The 20,955-nt window shown below is 40.2% G+C and overlaps 2 protein-coding genes across 2 annotated transcripts; one reads left to right on the top strand and one right to left on the bottom strand.

Moving 5' to 3' along the window:
- Nucleotides 1-734: 734 nt before the first annotated feature.
- Nucleotides 735-10,879, bottom strand: ipo4 (importin 4). The gene is made up of 30 exons (XM_008438676.2): nucleotides 10,524-10,879; nucleotides 10,141-10,227; nucleotides 9,649-9,728; nucleotides 9,516-9,557; nucleotides 9,299-9,428; nucleotides 8,990-9,169; nucleotides 8,373-8,438; nucleotides 8,163-8,264; nucleotides 7,985-8,068; nucleotides 7,716-7,871; nucleotides 7,579-7,632; nucleotides 7,377-7,486; nucleotides 7,190-7,298; nucleotides 6,332-6,461; nucleotides 6,037-6,150; nucleotides 5,821-5,934; nucleotides 5,589-5,712; nucleotides 5,296-5,407; nucleotides 5,083-5,216; nucleotides 4,922-4,999; nucleotides 4,758-4,815; nucleotides 3,565-3,670; nucleotides 3,271-3,464; nucleotides 3,136-3,186; nucleotides 2,857-2,982; nucleotides 2,446-2,672; nucleotides 2,225-2,357; nucleotides 2,022-2,126; nucleotides 1,176-1,245; nucleotides 735-991 (listed from the first exon to the last, which is right to left on the bottom strand). Exons 1-30 carry the CDS (start codon nucleotides 10,587-10,589, stop codon nucleotides 861-863), a joined length of 3,273 nt encoding a protein of 1,090 aa, XP_008436898.1. The 5' UTR covers nucleotides 10,590-10,879; the 3' UTR covers nucleotides 735-860.
- A 4,446-nt stretch (nucleotides 10,880-15,325) lies between these two features.
- Nucleotides 15,326-17,787, top strand: nanog (nanog homeobox). The gene is made up of 4 exons (XM_008438675.2): nucleotides 15,326-15,848; nucleotides 16,519-16,895; nucleotides 16,976-17,119; nucleotides 17,387-17,787. Exons 1-4 carry the CDS (start codon nucleotides 15,470-15,472, stop codon nucleotides 17,732-17,734), a joined length of 1,248 nt encoding a protein of 415 aa, XP_008436897.1. The 5' UTR covers nucleotides 15,326-15,469; the 3' UTR covers nucleotides 17,735-17,787.
- Nucleotides 17,788-20,955: the final 3,168 nt, after the last annotated feature.

A 20,955-nucleotide genomic window follows, 5' to 3' on the forward strand; every position in this document is an offset into this window, starting at 1 on the left:
ATAACTACCAAACAAAACAAAACAAAAAAAAAAAACACGAATCAACAAGGAGTAGATTTATTAACAAAATCAGAGTTGACATGTTGGAAATATTTGTTTTTTTTGTGTTTTGTTTTTGTTTTTTTTAAATGCATTTTGCATTTTAAACATCACGTAACTACAAAGTTAACCAGATATGAAAGTTGCAATATGTTAGCTTTTGTGCAACTTTCTCCAACACGTACGACCATAAGATGGGAGTTGTGCAGCATATACTGACAGGATTACTTACTGAGCAATAATAACCGTTTAAATCAGAAAACAGTAAGATTTTTCTTTTTTTTTTTTTTATGAATTCTAGATGGCGAGGTGGTCATAGATCACTAATGGTGTAAAGCTACAACGAGATCTCTGTATGGGGCAGTGAAAATTGACTTTACATGTTAAATAGTCTACTTTGCAAAAGATAATGAAGAAAAACAGGCACTTAAGTGAGTTCAGAACAGAAATTAAGTGAACTTATCAGGAAATTAATCAGCAATCGAAACTCCTTACCTCATACAAGTCGGGGGAAACTGTAAACCTTGTCGTCGTTTGAGTGAAAATTATAATTTTACAAGATCAACAAAAACCAGAGCTCAAAGAGAATGTTAAAACAAAACTTCTAAATACCGAATGAACTTTGAAATGTTTAACACAAAGAGACTGGGATGTAAATAAATTAGACCAAGAACTTATGAATGCAGTAAAACTAGTAGAGTGGCTGAAGTGCTATATTTATGTCAAACAGACAAACGTCCCCTTCCCCTCCTACAGTGCAACGTCCGTTGTCCTGTCAGAGTGTTTTACTGTTTGAAGGGAAGATGAAGAACGCGTTCAGGCTACGAGGAGGTGACGGCAGCGGCGAGTTTGGCTTGCTGCTCTGCTGGGAGGGAGGCTGCCGCTGCTTGGAACTCTGCGCCATGCTTCTGGGCCAATTCTTTCATCAGAGAAACCACGGTGCTCTGGGTTTCTGGGGCAGAAGATGAGAGACGGACTAAGACTCGGTGTGGACAGCTAATCATTGAAGACAGATTAGTGCAGCTGAGCTGAATGCTGAAGAGCTCTGCACAGACGGCGGCTCTGAATCCCAACTGCAGCATCCCACATTTTCAAACGTTCATCGATGGGCGAGATCACAGATAAATGAGGTTCACCTTTATCAACATCCTTGTGGCCAACAACGTGACTGGAAGCGGCAACAATGGGCTTGATTAACTTCACCACCTAAGCAAGAGAAGAAGGGGAACAGAGCTGTCAGAGCTTTTGGAATCTAAACACAAATGTTGTCTTGCGCTGCATTTATCAGGTTTTTACATGTTCTATATTTAATAAATATAATAAAATATGAAACGGACATAAAGGTTGTCGAGTGTCTGTTTCAGAGCTGTAAAATACACTGAAAAGTATTTTTGGTCAAGTTTATAGTGCAAATATTTTCGTACTCTAGAAATAAGGCAAAACTAACAGGTAACTTTTCAGCGAGATAGATGAGCTTGTTTTAAATAAATAATTCCTTCATTTTGATGAAAAAAGTAGTTCAACTGGGATTTTTTTTTTTTTTTACTTATACCAGGACATTTTGCCCAAGTTTTAAGTGAAATTTTTACTCGTACCATTTCATTAACATAACAGAATTATTGACTTAAAGCAAGCTTGCTGAAAAGTTACTTGTCAATTAGTTTTGTCTTATCTCAAAAATATTTGCACTAGAAAACAGACCAAAAATACTTGGAAAGGTTTAATTTTTTGCAGTGCAGAGCGCAAACATTAGAGGAGATGACTTCAGGTCATCCACTGCTGAAAAACATCTGAAACGGACCGTTCCTTCTGTAGTTTCATTATTTTTTACATGGTTTTAGATTGTTTTTAAGAGGTCTTAAAATAAAAAGAGGGATTTTTACAGTGACGGTATGCCCTGCTTTGACGAAAACAGAAGCAGGTGTGAACTATTTTCCAGTCTGGAGCAGGAGTGTTGAACTGGAAGTGGGTTTCTACCGTACCAGGACAGGATTGTGTTTGTAGAGCATCGTCAAGCAGTTAAACACCGTCTGGTTCTCCTCCTGATCTTCTTTAAGTGGAAGATGTGTCGCCAGAGCAGTTACGACCTATAATTAAAAACACTCAATATTGTGGACAGTTTTTTTTTTTATTTGGCTAATTTTCTGCATGAATGTGAAGCAAGGCTAGTTAAAGTGGAACCAACCTGCTCCAGAGGGACGGCGTCCACGTTGCTCATGATCATCCTGCAGAGGGCGGCACACAGGTTGTCGATTACTCTGAGGTCGGACTCCTTGCCAAGCATGTTTGAAAACACAGACAGCATCATGGGATAGTCTCTGCGTGGCGTTCTGTTAAGGATCGACTCGGAGCGTACGGCGAGCGGAACACATGGCTCACGGAAACGCGGGCAGATTAAAAGGATACGACACGACAAGTGGTCCGGCGGCTTGAGCCAGGCACCCCAGCCCAAACACGCTGTTGTTGCGGACCTCGGGGTCGCTGTCCTTCACTCCGGCAACCAGAACGGGAAGCAGGCGATTGGACAGTCGGCCTGCCACCCCTCGGCCTCCTGACACGCTCACAAGAGCGTGGAGGATTTCTCCGATCGTCCCCACGGAAAAGGAACGATCAGCCACCGTGCAGGACGATTTCTTTTGAGAAAGGGGGGAAAAAATAAAAAAACCATCCAAATATAAAGAAACTTTTTTTTTTTTACAAAGCAACAGTAATTCCAAAAGACAACATGTAGTGTGACAGAGAAAGAAACAGATTTAAGTTCGCATCAGCCTATCTCCAGCCTAACATCCACATCTGCGTCAGCGTTCTTAGACTTACAGCTTTACTCATGATGAGAGGCAGTAGATCGTTCAGGTAAGGAGCAAACTTGTCTGCGGGAACGCTGGCGGCCACCAGGGGGATCCCTTCTCCTGCAAGCTCCTGCAGCATAGCGTCAAACTCTGCCTGAAACAAAAAACGCAGAAAGAGCGCAATAAATACCACCCTGGTTTGGTGGACAAACATTTTCACTTTATGTGAAATAAATGATGCACAAAAACCGAGGTATTATTTAACTATTTAAATCTACACAGAGTGGAACATTGATAGTTGAAGTACCTGTTGTTCTTCGTCATCGACCTCGTCGGTGCTACTGTCTTGGCAAGCAGTCTAATGAAGAGAGAAAACATTTAGTCTTGTAATTCTTCAATATTGAAACTTACTCCTCCTCCTGTTCCATCCCCCTGCCCCCACCTTTTTCTTCAGCACGTCACGGATGACGTTGCTGATCTCCTTGAGGTGTGAAGGGTTTCTGAACACTTCCTCCTTGCAGGACTTGATCACGGCGTTCATGGCTTCCAGGACGCCCATGACGACGGGCCGCTCCCGGTCCATCCGCACCGTCTCCACGAAGCACAGGAGAACCACGTCCAGCAACTTCAGCAGTGCTAATGAGCCCGAGAGTCAGTAGGGAAAAAAAGGAGAGCATGTTTTTAATGTCGCTGGCTATTAATAATGAATTATTCATTTAATAATATCCTCTTTTACCCTGGTGGTTGGTCTCGGTGCGATTCTCAGTCCAGACTTTGCGCTGAGCCTGACAGAACTGACCCAGAGCGCCCAGTGCTGCCCTGCGGACGTCCTCGTGGGGGAACTGTGGAGGGAACAAATTATTAGTGCTGTTCAGAGCAAATCCCCACCATGAAAACACAAGGCACACATTAGAAAAAGTACTGCTGGAGTTTCTTGCGACAGCAAATGTGGGCTGTTCGCTTTCTGCCGCTGTAACTGTAGAATCAATACCGCTGAGCGGGTGGTCGATAACACACTCATTATATATCATCTTTCTGCCACTAAGGTTTTGCAGTTATGCACAAAGCTAAACAATAGGCAGCAGACAAAGGAAGGGGACAACTGTAATACAACGCTGGCTACGTTTGTAGCTAGCGAGACAACCTAATCCCATTTTTAAATTGTTCTTAGCTAAATCACAACTGTATCCCAAACTACTGCTTTAAAGATGTAATGGATTTTATTTATATTTTATAGTTCTTAAGCTGAAAAAGGTTTCTATGAACATCTAACTAGTAAATTTTAGTATGTAGTAATACTACTGGAGTAATTATGAATAAAATAATCTGAATTAACCTTTAGGGTTCCCACAGGTTTCACCAAGTAAAATTTAAGACTTTTATAGACCGTAATCAATGAAATTCAAGACCTTTTTATCCACAGAAATGTGCAATCTATGTCCAGCCAGCTGGCGATAAATGTGCACTTACCCAAAGTGGTCGCACAGGTAAGCTAGCTAGCAACAGTATATTAGCAGCTAGTCAGTGGTAACCTCAACAGTATAGAGGCACAGAACACAATAAAGACGTCCGAGTGCGACTCAAACTTTTGCCTGACAGAAAAGTTCCACGAGAAAAAAAAAAAACACCCACTTGGAATATACAAGATTAAATAACATATTAAATGCCAAACTACATTTTACTTAAATTTAAGACATTTTAAGGACATAATGACACCCTGTAAATAAATTGCATAATACAGAAAACTAGTGTTTGGATTACAGATATCAACACAACTTTAAAGAATAGATTAGTTTGAGATATTTTTTTATAACCATGAATTAAAGTTTAAAAAGGTTATAAGGTACACTGGAACCGTAAACCAGTGAACTGAATGGAACCAGTCTAAGACAGTGTGACCCGGCTGACCGAACATCCAGGGTGACTTACATCTCTCATCTCAAACACCTGCTGGAAGCTGGACTCCAGGAAAGGCTGGAAGGCGACTCTGCGATGTCAACCCAGAGTAACAACAGGTGAATATTCCACAAGCAAGTTCTGGGAAAAAACATAAAACAAAATATCCAAAGCAGCAGAAAGTGAAAATGTGTTACCCGGTGCTTAAGGCGATCTCTCCCAGAGCTTCACAGGCATCCTCCTTCTCATCGATGTAGGCGTTTTCCACGCTGAACCTGCGACACGTGAAACAAAAGCAGAATGACTACGAGCCATTTCTGACCAGCAGATGTGGCGGTGATTATGTGGCAGAACCCACCCTGCGACCTCGTGGATGTCTGCCTCCGAGTCGTCTTCCAAAAAGTCCTCTTCGGTTTTTCCTCTCGCGTTGTTGCCGTTATCGTCGTCATCGTCGTCGAGCAGGACGAAGGTCTTGTCTTCGTCGAGGTGAGCCTAGAAATCAGTTTTCAGAGTGGACTTCAGTTTAGAGAATACCCGCGGAGGGATGGGTGTGTGTGTGAACACTTTGTACCGTGATGCCTTCATTAGACTTCAGAGCGAGCTGCATCACAGTCGTTATGGCAGTGAGGTGGGGGATCAGACTTTCGGGCGAGACGGTGGACACAGCTGAATACAGACCGTACCTGATTGCAAGCAGGGAGGAAACTCTTAGAAAAACACTTTCAGCATGAAAACTGTTCCCTCGGATTTTAGGTTTTTGGAGTTCAAGCAAAACCAAAGAGTGGATTTGGTTTATTTTATGCATGCTGCGTTTTGGTGTGGCTAAATAGCAGGGGCAAAAAAAAAAAAAAAAAAAAGACGTACGTGCATCGTCGCAGGTCAGGATCGTCGATGGTGTCGGTGAGGTTGAGGCCGAGCTGAATACATTCTGCAGCGAGAGGACTGAAGACTTCCTTGCCGATCATGCGGGCCAGTACAGCTAGAGTGTCTGAAAACAGGAACAAGTCGAGATCGTCATTGATACAACCCGGACAACGAGTTTGTCGTCGTCAGTTTTGGACTGAGAACTGAATTAAAGAAAATGTGGCTGATTTACCGAGGGACTGATTTTGCAGAGGCCTCATCTCCTCTGTGGTGGCGGTGAGAAAACCTTTCAGGCTTTCGATCACTGGAGGGAAATAGGGAACCAGCAACTCCTTGGCTGCGTTAGCTGAGAACATAAAAGACGATAATAAAGAAGAAGACATCGACCTGTTTTTTGTAAACGCTTTCTTGTTGCTTTCAGAAAGCTTGACTCTGAATAAATCCTCACCGATAGCACCTATAGCCGACACGGCCAGCTCTTTGATTTTCATGTTTTCTGCATTCCTGAGGGCAGATAACATGGTCTCCATCAGGGTGGGGAGGTAGGGCTCAATGTCAGATCCTGTTTAAAGAAAAATAAAGTACATAATGATTCCAGTTAAGAAATTATTCTATCAGGAAACTTTAAAACAGAAAATGTCAAAATCAAATTTGAGTTGTGTCAAAAATGCTGATTATTTAATCAGCATTGGATTAGAGAGATCAGCTTTATAGTTTGCGAGTTAACCGTTGACCTTTCTTACCCAGGTTCTCCATGAAGTTTTCCAGAGCAAAAAATGCCTTTGTGACGTGGCCGATCTTGGCTTCGTTCAGGGAGGTGAGGTATCCCAGCAGCAAAGGCATCAACTCTGCACAGTACTTACTCACTTCGGGCTGAAAGGTCCAGAATGAAAAACAAAGACAATTATATTCAGATGAGGTGTGTTAGCATACTAGCATGCAATTTGGTTCAGAAACAATTAAACATGGCAATAATAGTGGAGCTTTTTCTGGAGGTATGACAATAGTTTTCAGTTATTGTGAATTAAAAAGGCTCTATTTAACTGTATTTGAGATACTGAATCAGGACCTGAAGACAATATTTTTCAGCCCAAATCAGGACGACACAGAAGCTCTAACAACTAGCTGTGACATCCAAAAAGAAACTTGCAGCACATATACAAATATTACCAATTAATACATCTGAATAGGTCAAAATCTGAATTTGAAAAATGTTGTGAAGTTCCACCATTTCCCTTTTAACCCAATGCAGAGACTAGTAGATGCCATTATAATATGCAGTTTTGACCCACAAAATGCTTAGTGCTTCCTAGAGATTTTAACAGCTCTGTACATTTGGAAATTTGTTTTAAGGTGCATCTAATAGGTTTGATAAAGTGTTAATTGTTAACCATTCACAATTTATTCCGCAATTTAGAAATTACTGGTTTTAACACATATAAAAAATATGGCTGCGACTGCATTATGATCAGTTTTCTTAAATTTGTTTGACAGTCATTAGGCGACCATTTCCCCGTTATTCTTGTTAGGATTCATGTTTCTTTGTTTTTAAACCTCTGTAAAAGTACATTTTGCATGCATTTGTGATTAAAACCACTCACCTGTAAATATTCAGAGAACTGTCCGAGAGCAAAAAGGGCGGCGCTGCGCACCACCCTATTGCTGTCTGACAGACTCTGGCAGACAGTCTGCAGCACCGATGGCAGCATCCTACCAAGCACACACAGACTTCATCAGACTCACATTTACATCAGTTGTGCATTTTAACCATTTCCTTTTCTAACATACTTGGAGCGTATGTAGTCTGCACACCCCTCAGCCAGCACAGCGAGACACATGAGACCGCCCTTCTTTTGATAAGGGTTCTCACTGCTAAGGCAGGCCTGGGTGAGGGGCACCTAGCAGGACAGGATGCAGTTAATACATTAGAACGCTCATATAGGAGGAACGGCGTGATAAGCTGCTGATAATTAACATCTGAATGACGTACAAGTTGATGAAACAGTTTGTCTGGAGGCATGTGGAGCGCCATGGTGTCAATCATCTAAAAAAAAAAAAAAAAAAAAAACTTATGAAATTAAAGCTTTTTCTGAGTCGCTAAGTGATGTTGACATCCCTCATCTCCACCTGAGCCGCGCCATGCTTGGGGTTATCGCTGTCGTTGGGGTCGCCGCCATCGTCCTCTTCGTCCTCTGGGTCTTGCTCGCCAGGAGGGGGGGCTGCAGTCAGAATGGGGAAAATGCTATGCAGGATGGGATTTAGTAGCTTCAGCTTCAACACCGACTGCAAGAAACAAAGAATTCATGGATATTTTTGCTTTTTGTTACTACTTAGTCAAAGAGTGGACAAACTGCAAGCTACCAGTGGTGGTGGTGGGTGGGGGGGTTTCTACCTACATTACTTTTCAGCTTGATGAGGAAGGTGATGCAGGAGAGCGCTTTCACTCGCAGAGAGTCGCTCAGCGTGGTGTCACTGCCCACCTAAAACACAAACTCGCATTGAGACACAGAATTGTTTAAAACTACTTTTTGGAGATAATCCAGGAGTTCAAAAAAGGTCACATTTGCATCTCACCTCCAGGCAGAAGCGGACGATGTCTGCGATGTGGGGGACAATGATGGACATTTCAATCTCCATGAGCTCAATTAACACCTCCATGGCTTCAATGGCTTGGTTCTGAGCACACAAGCATCACAAAGCCTACAAGTTAGAACACCGTTTCCTCAGGCAAAACTGACCCAGCAACATCTGAACAAAAGAGGAAGTGCTCTGAAAAGAAGTTACCTCGTCTGCCTTGATGAGGTGTTTTAGAGCAAGAATCAGATTCGGAATGATGGCACGCATTTCCTTCTGCAGAGCAATAAAGTAAACTGTCAAATAAGGCAATAAAATAAACTCTGCAGAACATAAAAATAATAATAATTGAAACTACGTATGGGCATTTTATTGTATCATTCATCATGAAAGATTTCTTGCCATGACAAGAATTTTGAGCGATCGTCGTCACAAAAAATTTCAGTCGATGTTTTTAAAAAAATGGCCAAAAGTTCATTTTAATATTTTCTCCCTAGTGTTTTCCACGAGAGCATCAATAAGTAAATTTGATAATATAATTAAATGAAGACTACGTGCAGTCTAGTGATACAAATCACACTTTTTTCAAGAACATATAAAATCCGTGACATGCAGTTGCCTAAAAATGAAGTACTGTAGCACATAAGTTTATCTTCATTTAAAGTATTGTGATAATATTCTAAGTCCATATTGTCCACCTCTAACTGAAACACAAAACGTTTTAACTTTTATGTTTGGACTCCCACTGACACCTCTCATGGCGGGTCAGTGGGAGTCCCACCGCAGTTTAGCCGTGAGAGGCTAAACGGTGAGCTGCACTCGCTCACCATCTCTTCAGTGCCGGTGTACGCAATAATGGCGGTGAGGGTGAGGATGCAGTAGTAGAGCGCTGTGGGGTTGTTGTAGTCCTGCAGCACGGTGCTGAACAGCTGCAGCAGCTGGCAAAAGTGAGGCTTGAAAGGTTCAGGATTGGACTCTATAACTTTATTCAGCAGCAGGAGGCCAACCTGTCGGGACAACACAGCTCAAATGACCAACTAAAACCAAGACCAACGTGTAAACAACATAGCAGGAGGTCTTAAGAATATTCGGTCTTAAAAAATTAATGAATTGTAGCTGCGAAACATTAGGTGTACCCCTCTGTCGTGAGGATTGGTGCTCTTGGTGGACTGGTTGAGGAGCTGCAGCAGAGCGGGCCAGCGGTCTGGGGTTTCGTATCTGACCATCACTGCACAAAGTTGGGAGACCGAGTGCTGCACCTTGTGTCTGCAACGCATCAATATGGAACATTACACGGTGTTAATCTGCAGGACACATTAATGTGTTATTTCTGTGGATTAGTCCTGCGCTTACTCTGCTTCCATGGAGAAGGCTTGGAGCACCACCGCTTTTAGGCTTGAAGCAAAAGGTAAACAGAGTCACAACTAGGCCTGGGTGAAGTTCATTTTAGTAGGACAACTCTAGTATTTAAACAGAAGAAGCAGACCTCTCTCTGTCATTTGGGCTGATCTTATTCCAGTGTTTCTTCACTCTTAACCTCAGCATCACTGCGGCTGACTGGCGAATCTGCATGCAAGCAGTAAACCATAGAACACATAGATGTTGCCGAATTTACAATAATAGTATTAATCGCTGCAAGCCATAATCATCTAAATTATGAATAATATAAAACCACTCCTTGTTAATGTGTATGTCCAACCTCCATGCAGACATCTAGAAATGTTTTACTTTTCTGCTATATGTGCAAATATTGTTGTCTTGGTCTTGAATTGTGCATTAAATGAAAAGAAGCTTGACCAAGTGCAGCATTGGTAAAAAAAATAAAAATAAAATCTATAAAAAATAAAACATCTAGCTTATGAATTAAGCTGCCAAAAGACAGGAGGAGTTTCATCAAGTGAACACAGGCTTTTTTTTCAAACACCTACTGAACAATGGCGTTTCTATAGCAACATGTCCTGTAACTGCTTCAACAAACCTCAGGGTTTTGGGAGCCACTCATGACAGCACAAAGGGCTGGTATTATAGCCGGGTCTTTGAAAGCCTGCTTCAGCTGGACTGTGGCCTAAAAAAAGGGAGGGGAATTGGGGGTGTCATCAAAAAACTGCTTAGGTTGACAGCACAACAGCATATGTTCATTACTCGAACTTTACAAACAGTGGACATATATACGCGGTTGCTCAGGAGATATTGACCGAACCTAAGCAAACCGTTCGACCGTTAAACTGTCATTTGATTTCAACCGTTAACTTAGCTAACTTAACCAACTCCCGAGCTGTTATTTCTAACAGCTAACAGCAGTTATCTGGCTTTCTTTCGACACTAGCTAAAAAAAAAAAAAGAGCTAGCTTCACTTATTACCTGCTGTATAATGGCATTGTCAGGCTGTGTCAGCTGTAACAGGATTTGCTCGAGCTCTTCTATCATCTTGATAGTTGCGATGAACCTCCACTTGCTCTTTAGGCGACCGTTAACGTGTAAATATCACTCAATGACACAGACTGAAGAGTAAGCAGTCCTTTCACGGTGTGGCCTCAGTCATGTATACAAAGTCTTTTGCTGTTGTCCGGAATGCTAACTCCTGAGTCTGTTAGAGAAAACGCCTTGGAAAAAAACCGCGTATGTCTGAATGTAAGGAGTCGCCGAGTAGCAATGACAGGTATGAGTCTGGCTCGGTCAGATCCGCTCTGGAACGTTTGGACAGCCAGAAGCACGCGGGACAGAACACCGGCCAGGAGTTCCATGTGAGCTGAATTAAAGAGACATGCACATTCTTAAGATTTATGAATATGAACAGCGCCAACAACTGGAAAGGAGGACAGCTGAAGCTCAAAAATAAAATAAAATCAGCTTTTGGTGCCATGTAAAACGTCAGTAGCGAATGTGAGACCCGTTTGTTTTTCAGGACGTCTTTGTCTTCAGAGTGTGACCGCAGGGATATACTTTTAAAAAAAAAAAATACACTTACATGTTCGAAATAATGGTCAAACGTCCCATAAACATGTTTCTAAACATCGTTCATAGTCTGAAGCAGATGAGCAAATTGCTTTGGCAATATGGGTGTGGGTGTTTAAACCGAACTCTTTGAATGCTTTCCGTACTTTGCTTGTTTTGAAGTAATATTAGTTGAAAGTAATTCATAGGATATAAGGTTCCAGTCACACATTTACAAACTTTCAACATCTAAATAAATTGACTCATGTTATAATGCTAAATATTGAATTGCAGTTATTATCCTAATATTAAGGTCTTCGACAGTGAAAATGCAAAGAACTGCTTGCATGTGGCTTTTGGAAGGGTTTTATATTTCTACTGCATTGCATTCCATCATGAATAACAACATTTGACTGGTTCAATTGACTTTCGCTCTCCTTTAAAGTCCATCCAACCAGGTAAGGGAAGGAAAAAGAGTTAAAGACTGGTTAAATTGTGGGTGAATTGCAGTGCATCTACCATCATCCCAATATTTCACAATTGCATTGTGCAGCTCTAGCTTTCTTTAATCCAAATGGGGTCAAAATTACAAATGCAGGCACAAACGCATACATAAATCAGGACTAAAATGCAGTTACAATTCTTTTAGTCTTTTGAAGATAAATCGCCTACTTTCTGTACGACATTAAATAGCTTGTGGTACAATTGTGGTTGGATGTAAGATCCCATTCTTTTTCGAAAAAGTACATATTGTGCTTGGTTTTCTGGCACACAGACTATGCCTGCTGATATTAGGAAAACATGTGAGCATGTTGGTGGCATCTGCGTAAATCCCGGGTGGAGGGGGGGGAGAGGGGCAGACCCCCACAATCTTGGAAAAGTCTAGAATTACCCCCCTCCCTCCCAAAGAAATTCTGAAAAAAAAACTTGTATTTAAACAATATCAATATAAAAAAGGCAATAGAAACAAAGACCGAAGTAAATCTGCCATTCTAGCACTAACCGACAGCTCAATATGGGAGACGAAAGCAGAGGGGCTACTGCAGCTGACAGTAAATAAAGATAAAGTATGCCTTTATTTCTTATCTTCTTCAACGTAGGGCCTTTAAAACCACAAAATAAAATCTGAATATTTTTCTAAAAAAATTCTGGTGCTGACCTTTAAGTTTAAGTTATGATACTTCCCAAATATTCAATTCCTACATATGTATAGGTTTTAACACGAAAAAAAAAAATGCTTAAAGCAACTTAAGTTATAATTTAAATAACACATGACTTGTATTGAGAACCACTGCAATAAATCAATATTTATGAGGAATTTTATTAAGTGGAGTTACTTATTAAAACTTGTTCTTATTTAGAGCCTTAAGTTTTTGTAAAGGTGTAGCAGAGATTAGATCTGTGACACTGACCCAAACTCATATCTAGGCGACAATTGAATCTTTTAAGCCGCTTTCGCACTGCACGGAACGGAACGGAACGGTTCCAGCCCTGTTGCGTTCGCATTACACGTCCGGTACCATCGAAGCGGTACCGGTACCAGCTTACTCGCTCGTTCATCAGCGAGTAAGCTGAGGGGGAAAAAAAAAACAACTCATCATTAGACCAGGTGATTGCATTATATTGAGACGAATCCACTGCTAATTGAAACTAATAATAAACATATTGAAAAGAGCACTCTTTACAAAATAAAATACAGTTTAGTGAGAGCCAGCTGTCAACGGAAAATCAACGTCTGACTCTATAACAACCAGCGGCCAATCAGCTGCTGGTTCTAAGCAGAACCGCTTGGCCGGCACGATTGGTTCCATGGGGCCGGGTGGAACCGGTCGCAAGTTGTAATGCGAACACGCTCGGAACCGTTCCGTTCCGTGCAGTGCGAACGCGCCTTTAGTTTGACTTCTATGGGTTTCAACAGGTTGTTTACTGAGAAGAACACTTTTGTTATTCACTGCTACATACTAGTAATTTTTGATGGTGCAGCTTGAGAACACACAGAAAAAAATGTAACCACGTTTTACTATTACTTTCTTCATTTTAAGAAGAGACAAAAAAAAAATGTATGCATGCTCTGTAGATAAAACTGTTGTAGGTTCCATCTGTTCCTCTATCTCTTTTAGCCTCTTTTAACTGCTTACACGCTGCAGCTTACATGACCATGTTGACGTGTGTATTACAGAAACTGACTGAAACTGATTAGATTATCCTAGAGGGAGGGAACAAATTGCAGAGAAGAATAAAAAGCTAAACTCGTGCTACAATCTTCGCTTCACTTGGTGTCACCCCTAAGGTTTGCTAACTGTGGCCGCGGCGCTGGACAATGAATGTAACTCTGCTTCTGTTCCATTTGTATGTCATGAATAGCTTGCAACATTTGATCATTTTTCACCATTAAAGCCTGTTTTTAATATATAACCAAATCTCATTATTTCTCAAGGTAATTTACACTTAGGGGTTCTGGTCAGGTTCTGGAACTGGTAAAAGGTCCTGGTGAAGCACAGAGACTAAATGAACAAACTCCAACAAAACAATGCAAATGTGCATCTGTAAAAATCTACCAATTTGACTGGAGTATTTCCTGGAACCCCTCTTTTCAAATTCAAAACCTGTGCATCCAGTCATCAAAAGGCAGTCTGTAATCCACTCAAACTCTGTAATCCACTCATACATGCCAATGCTGTTGTTGTGCACAATTGGCTGCCCCACCCATCCCTCCACACACTGACCTCGGCTGACCCTTCTGTGAGTGCTTGGCTTGTACAACATCAGAAAAGCCCGCCTTGACCTCGCAATCAAGTTAGAAATGCTAATGTCCTCCATTAGGCCCTTGCTTCTCACCTAATTTCATCACTAACTGAATCATTATCATGTCAAGGAGGAGGACAAACAACACTTAGAAGGTAATTCACAGCCTAATCTGAATCATCTTTATGAATAGACTTGCAGAGACAAAGAGGCAGGAGTGTGCATTTCAAGTGCAGGACTGTAACTGCAGGTTAGTGTCTTGCCTTGCCTCCCTTCACCCATCTTAGGAGTCCATCTCGGGTTTATGTTTGAGGATAAAACCTGCAGACAATTCTCTTGCCTTCTTTTATAGTGCCTTCCAAAAGTATTCACATCCTTTCTTATATAAATTTTGTCACTTTCTAGCTAAGAGCATTTCATTGGGATGCAGGTGATAAACCAACACAAAGTAGCAATTTAGATGTGTGTTTAGGGTTTATGTTCCGCTAAAAAGATGAATCCCAGACCAGGTTTCAAGTATTCTGCTGCCTCCAAAAGGGTTTCTTCCGAGATTTTCATTTCTTTAGCTCCTCAGATCAGAATCAACCATCTTAATGCCACTGTTGAAGATGTAAGATGCAGCCATCGTCATGTTTTATTGTGGGGACAGTGTGCTAGCTTTATATTCTGTATAGCATTTAGCATGCTGGCAAAAAAGTTTACTTTATGGTCTCATGTCACCAAATGCTGTTTCTTCACATGTTTGTGGATGTGGGTAGCGGCATGGCATTTCAAACTTTAAGTAGAACTTTTTTTTTTTCTTTTTGCTTTACTTCAGCAATGATTTTGTTTTTGCGCCTCGTTTCCATAGAGGGCATGGATGTTATCAAAATTAGGAGGTCTCAGAATTACAGGGCTGAATAAAAAGGCATAATTGTAGGTTTTACTTAATGTTGTTTCTTCCTCTTATTGGGAGTGGTCCACTATTTCATAACACTAACGTTTTAGTAAATTTGGCATTCGGGTTAATACCATTCATTTTAGAAATTTGTCCTGTCTTAAACACAGAATTAGCTGAACTGATGAGGCTCTGGAAAAAAGTATAAGGGCTCATACATAAGACATAGCTTTGAAGATTGCACATAGAAGAATGTAATTGTTGCAACTAAATGCCACACAAAAGTGTGGTATTTGTATTTCAAATAATATTTTCACACAAAAATAAGGATAAAATCAGATAAAATAGAAGTGCATAAATAAATCATTACAACAAAAGTACATTTCTTTAGGATATTTGTGCTTAAAAAGGTGAGGCTATTGGGAAAATATTACTAATTTGCAAACGACTGACACTTTATTCTGGATGTTTTAACTGGGCGTTCAATGAAGGGAGCATTTAAAAACAAATAGGCTCAGTAACAAATAAAAAGGCTTAACCTGAATGAGACGAGGGGGAAAAAAATGTGATTGGTTGAAGGAAGGTTCCCGCCTACGCCTGTGATCTCACACCCCCCGCATCTGCCTATAAACAGACTCGGAACGATGTTTTCCCGATGTTTTACGGCGTCGTTCTTTTACTCGCAACGTAAAAGAACCGTCGTTTAGTTGTTTCTTTTTTTTCTCGTGACCCACAATTTTCCGAAAGGAAAATGGCGGAATGGAAGACGCAGGTAACTTACAATTACAACCCGTCTTATCATACCTACGCCTACAGTCTTGTGTACCAGTCCGTAGCCGAGCAAAACGACGGAAACCTGCCTGCCTGGGACGAAAATGGAGAGCCGGACTACAACGACGGAGCGCAGCAGAACGTATGCACCGCGGTCGCTCCCATTGCCACTGTGAACGAGAGCGAGTCCCCGCTACGCAACCCAGGGACCGTGACGGGAAGTTATCAGAGTTCCGAACTCATGTACGTCGATGGGACCCAGGCAGAGCCCACAGCGGAGGCCTATGGAGACGGAGAGAGTGAGGTGAACCGTGCCAGGAAAAATTCCGTCAGTGACTCTGAATCGCACACTTCACCTGGTAAGTTGAACATTTAAATGTATGGCAAGTTGTAAACGTGTTTTTTTTTAACTTCTAGTTAGTTTTTTTATGTCAGCATTCCGTTCAAATACTTACGCTTCCTGCAACAAACGTGTAAATTTCTTTCTCGAGTGTTAAAGATGCTGCGAAGTTTGTTTCCATCTTGGTTTTGAGGTTTCCAAATATGGGCGCCACCCAGCGCGCGGAACACCAACACCGAGTCTGTTTAGTGCCAGAACTGCCACAATTCAATAAAGAAATGATTGACAATTTTAGGTTAAAAAAATTAAATGTCTGCAATTTTCTATGTCTAGTTGAATGATTTAATAATTTTAGTTCTTTTTTTTAGTAAAAAAAAAAAAAAAAAAAAGGAAGCATCGTGTAATGTATATATACTGCTAAAAAAAATAAAGGGAACACTGAAGTGTTCACTTAAGTGTTTAAGTGTTCCCTTTATTTTTTGAGCACTGTATTTTTCAAAATTCATTTTATTATTCAACCTTACTAATCAGTCTGTGAGCGAGTCTAACATTGTTATAAGGATTACCATCAAGATGTTTATTTGGTGAGTCACATGGACAGCATCAAGTTAGTTATTGGTGCACTAAACTATGAACCATGAGGTGTATTAACATTTATTTGACTAATAACCCTGTTCTTTCTCATTTAGATTCTTGGAGCTCTGTCAGCAGCCGCGAAGGAAGTCTTCCTAAGGTGGCCCCCACTACCTGGGTCGAGAATGCTGTTAAGGAGGAGCCTGTCGTCAGAACCGTGGATGGCAGTGAGGATGTTTCCAGCTCTCTCATGGAGGACTCCCGAAACTTAGCCACACTCGGGAACGGGGCTAGCGACAACTCAGCCCCTGCACCCCTGCCTTCCCCGAAGACGTCTTGCACCAATCCTGCAGCTAATCCCAAAGTGAAGGTCCGGGCAGCCTTCACAGAGAGGCAGATGAATGCTCTCGTCCAGCGCTTCAGTGTTCAGCGCTACCTCACTCCAGCTGAGATGAAGAACCTGGCAGACATGACTGGACTGAGTTATAAACAGGTGAGACATGATCAATGAATGATGGGCGCAGGATGGAGTCGTTTGGCACACTTTGTAACGGTTGTGATCTCGGTTTGCAGGTGAAGACCTGGTTCCAGAACCGGAGGATGAAGCTCAGGAGGCATCAGAAAGACACCAGCTGGGTATCAGAGCGTTATGCCGTCCACAAAGACGCTTCCACTCACAGACCAGCAATGCCCAACATGGCCCCACACATCCCACCTGTAAGTGACTTTGATGCTTTACAAGAAGAGTGTACTAGGAACTCTGTTTCTGTTAGGTGTCCAGTACAAGTTTTCTGTTAAGAAATAACAGAGGAATAGCGATCTGGGCACAGAAAAACGCATCCATAATGGAGGCCTAACCACAGTTGTGGTTACGGCCTCAAAGGCGAGATGCAACACTATACCATCCAAACGTTTTTGGCACATGCCGGTTGTAAAGTCAGAGAACTAATTTGTCACTTGGTTGTTGTTGTTTTTTTTTTGCAGTATCAAGGAGATGGTCGGCCCCAGTTCAGGGAGAATTACAACCAGCACGCGATGGAGACAGCTTTTAAGAAGACCCCACCAAATATGTCCTACTACCTTGCTGCTGTGGGCGGCACAGCTGGATCCTCCGGTTTTTCACAGTGGCCCGCTAATACTTCCCAAGCCCCTGTGCCAAATCAGCCCGATAATGATAGATGGCCTGTACCACAAGGGGGTGGCCCCTTTGATTACAGCTCCAACACCTTCAACTCAACTAATTACATGCATGCTGCACATTTTGAAAGCAAGGAGGGGGAGGCTGTTAACAGCCCCCTAAACCCAGCTGTAATGCATCATGGAAACCAGTAGCTGGTGCGGGTAGTTATGGAAACCATTAGTGATTTCACTGAGGTGTTGATAATGATTTTCAAAGATGCTCACCTCATTTTGTAGTGAAATGTGATTTTTTTTTTAAGCAGAATGCATTGTTCTGTGTCTTTATTTCAATGTACTATTCTTTTTTCTTCTTTGATTTTTATATACTACTATTATGGGTGTTCTGAATGCTTTGTCACAGCAGATGCGTCCATTTTGGATGCACTTTAAGCAAAGCCTTCACTGTGGTGCAAAGTAACATGCTTGATATGCACAATTATGTAATAGCATGTTTTAAAACAGAAATGCAGGGTCAATTTACAAGTCTTGTTGTGTTGTCTTGTTCATTTTTGTGTTAATGCGTGGCTATGTTTCCACAATCCCTTTTCTATGGTTTAAAATCTTTTAGATGGTGCTGGAGACAAATTGATTTTGATCATTTATCTGTTGAAGATTAAAGATTTGAAAAATTAGCATTTTTTTTTTTTTTTTTTACTCTGGATTTTGTAGATCAGAATGATTCTGGCTAAAACACTACCTGCGTGTAGTTTTACAGCTTTGCATTCATATGGAGTTTGAATTCACTTCACCTTCCAGAAGAAATTATGAAAATTGTCACTTGTTTGTTGCTCACCTTATTTTGTGGTGCAATGTGATTTTTTTTAAGCAGAATGCATTGTTCTGTATCTTTTTTCAATGTACTATTTTTTTTTTTCTTCTTTGATTTTTATATACTACTATTATGCGTGTTCTGAATGCTTCGTCACAGCAGATGCGTCCAGTTTGGACGCACTTTAAGCAAAACCTTCACTGTGGGGCAAAGTAACATGCTTGATATGCACAATTATGTAATGGCATTTTTTTCTTTTTAAAGAAATACATTTTCAATTTACAAGTTCTAGTGTCGTCTTGTTCATTTTTGTGTCACTGCATGGCTAAGTTTCAACAATCAGTTTTCTGCGGTTCAAACTCTTTGAAGATTAAACAGATCTTCAAAGATCTGTTTAATCTTCAAAGATCTGTTTAATCTTTGAAGATTAAACAGATCTTTGATATTTATCTGTTGTTTAATCTTCAACAGATAAATATCTGTTGAAGATTAAAGATTTGAAAACTCAGGATTTATTTCTTTTTTTCTCCGTTTGTATTTTGTAGTTCAGAGTGATGCTGGCTCAAACAGTACCTATCATCTAGTTGTACATCTTTGCATTCATATAGAGTTTGAATTCACTTCAACTTCCAGAAGAAATTATAAAAATGAAACCAAGTCTGGTATTTTCAGTCATTTAAGAAAATCAAAGATTACTTTCATAAAATCAAACAAAATAGGTGTCAACTCGGCCACATTTGTGCAGCAAAAATTTTCGTTTGTGCCGCTATATAAAGAAAAATGTTTGTAGAGGCAGTGATTCTTGAGAATAGGGACAAAATGGGTTTTAATTTTTCCAATTTAAAAAAATATATATTTCTCAACCCTATGTATGAAAATATGACAAATAATGTTTTGGAAATGTAAAGATGCTAAGGTGCAGGCTCCCAGTTGCAACATTTTCTTTAAAAATTAAATTTTTAATCAACCGGACCCAGAACTTTGTCATTACCATCTGACAAAAATAAATATTAAATAATTTTTAATGACCCTATTGATATTTTTACTCATTTTTACAGACAAATGCTTCTCAAGAAACAAAAGAAATATTATTTAAAACAAAAAACAACAAAAAGTCCATCTGACGGAGTTGACATAACTGAAGGTGGTAACAATCTAGTGAGTAAAAAGAAATACTAGATACATGTGAAGTAATGCAATTTATGTAAAATACATTAAAATGAATTAATTGCACATTTAAGTGAGATTTATCAACAATTTCACAGACGGAGTTGACAACATACCCAACTTCCTCGATTTATGTTATTCTGAAGGCCACATTGTAGCTCATCAGATCCATGAAATCTTTACATTTTTACCAAAATTAAGCTTTTATTTCACAAAATTTCATCAAAGTTTTGTAAATTGTCAGTTATGGTGTTGACACATCATGGTTGTGACGAACAATTTAGGAATAAAACAAAAGAAAAAACAAAAGAATAACATAAACTAACCAGAGCTAACTAGTCCTCTTAGCAAAGGAAGAGAAAGGAAGAGGTCATGGGGTCCTCAGAAGTTCTGGTGGCCCCCAATAATGCCTGATTTTTTTTTTTTTTTACTTTTTTTTAATGTCTGACCGTGTTGACAAAAACTAGGGACAAATTTCAATGGAGTTGGAAAATATATAAAAATGTTTTTTTATATCATTTTTTAATATCATTTTTAAAAGTATCAATTTATTGATACTTTTATAATTATTTATATGAATACTTATACTTAATTGTCATAATATGTTATATTAGTATTCCTTTAATTGTTTTAAACTATTATAATATTTTGAGTTCTGCTCCAGGACAAGGGATTTTACAGGCACCATCCAGCTACTACTATGTTTAAAATAAAAAAAATATTCAGCAAACACCAGGAAAATATGCATTGTTGTGGTCACATGACCCAGGTTAGTTTAGTCAGATATTTGAAAAAAAATTATATTTTGTGTATATTTTATTCAAATTTTGTGCTTTATTCATAGGACCTGTTTTGTCCCTATTCTCAAGAATCACTGAGAGGTCATCAAAGGTCAATGAACATCAGTTCATGCTGGATCTGTGAATTTAATTTGAAATTAAGTGCTAAACTATGAACATGAATATTTAAATTTTAACGTTGATGAAATTCCTTTGGAACTAGGTCTTATTTAGAATGAACTGGTGCAAAACCTTCACTCAGTGACCTGTATGTTAGTTTCTGATCACTAAAGGGTGGGACCAGACAAACTGTACTGCTGAAATACGAAAACTAGAGCAAAACATGTGCCAACTATCTAGTCAGCTGTTTCCATCTCAATTTCATGATCGACTGTCATCATAAACACTTATTTTCACGACTTCAAATCAGTGCACAAACTGTTTATAAAAGAACTGATGTTCATTGACCTTTAATGAACTGTGGAAACACTAGTGATGGGTCCAGCAACACCGACGCGCCGGCGCATGCATCAAGCCCATAGAACAACACCCGTGTCGGTGCGCGTATTGGTTTCAGCAAGTCACGTGACCAATACAGGAACTGTTTCGAAATGCCAAATGGAAGCCAAACTGTGTTTATAAGGAAGCGAATCTGTGAA

This window comes from Poecilia reticulata, linkage group LG20 (assembly GCF_000633615.1).
Source record: "Poecilia reticulata strain Guanapo linkage group LG20, Guppy_female_1.0+MT, whole genome shotgun sequence".
Lineage (NCBI taxonomy): Eukaryota > Metazoa > Chordata > Actinopteri > Cyprinodontiformes > Poeciliidae > Poecilia > Poecilia reticulata.

Bases quoted from the DNA above. Each gene is read 5' to 3' on its own strand.
- nanog (XM_008438675.2), top strand. From the start codon at position 15,470: ATGGCGGAATGGAAGACGCAGGTAACTTACAATTACAACCCGTCTTAT. The intron at 15,849-16,518 runs GTAAGTTGAACA...TTTCTCATTTAG, and splicing joins TGAATCGCACACTTCACCTG to ATTCTTGGAGCTCTGTCAGC. The intron at 17,120-17,386 runs GTAAGTGACTTT...TTTTTTTTGCAG, and splicing joins TGGCCCCACACATCCCACCT to TATCAAGGAGATGGTCGGCC.
- ipo4 (XM_008438676.2), bottom strand. From the start codon at position 10,589: ATGATAGAAGAGCTCGAGCAAATCCTGTTACAGCTGACACAGCCTGAC. The intron at 5,000-5,082 runs GTGGGTTCTGCC...CACGTGTCGCAG, and splicing joins GACATCCACGAGGTCGCAGG to GTTCAGCGTGGAAAACGCCT. The intron at 3,465-3,564 runs GTAAAAGAGGAT...CGGGCTCATTAG, and splicing joins CACCGAGACCAACCACCAGG to CACTGCTGAAGTTGCTGGAC.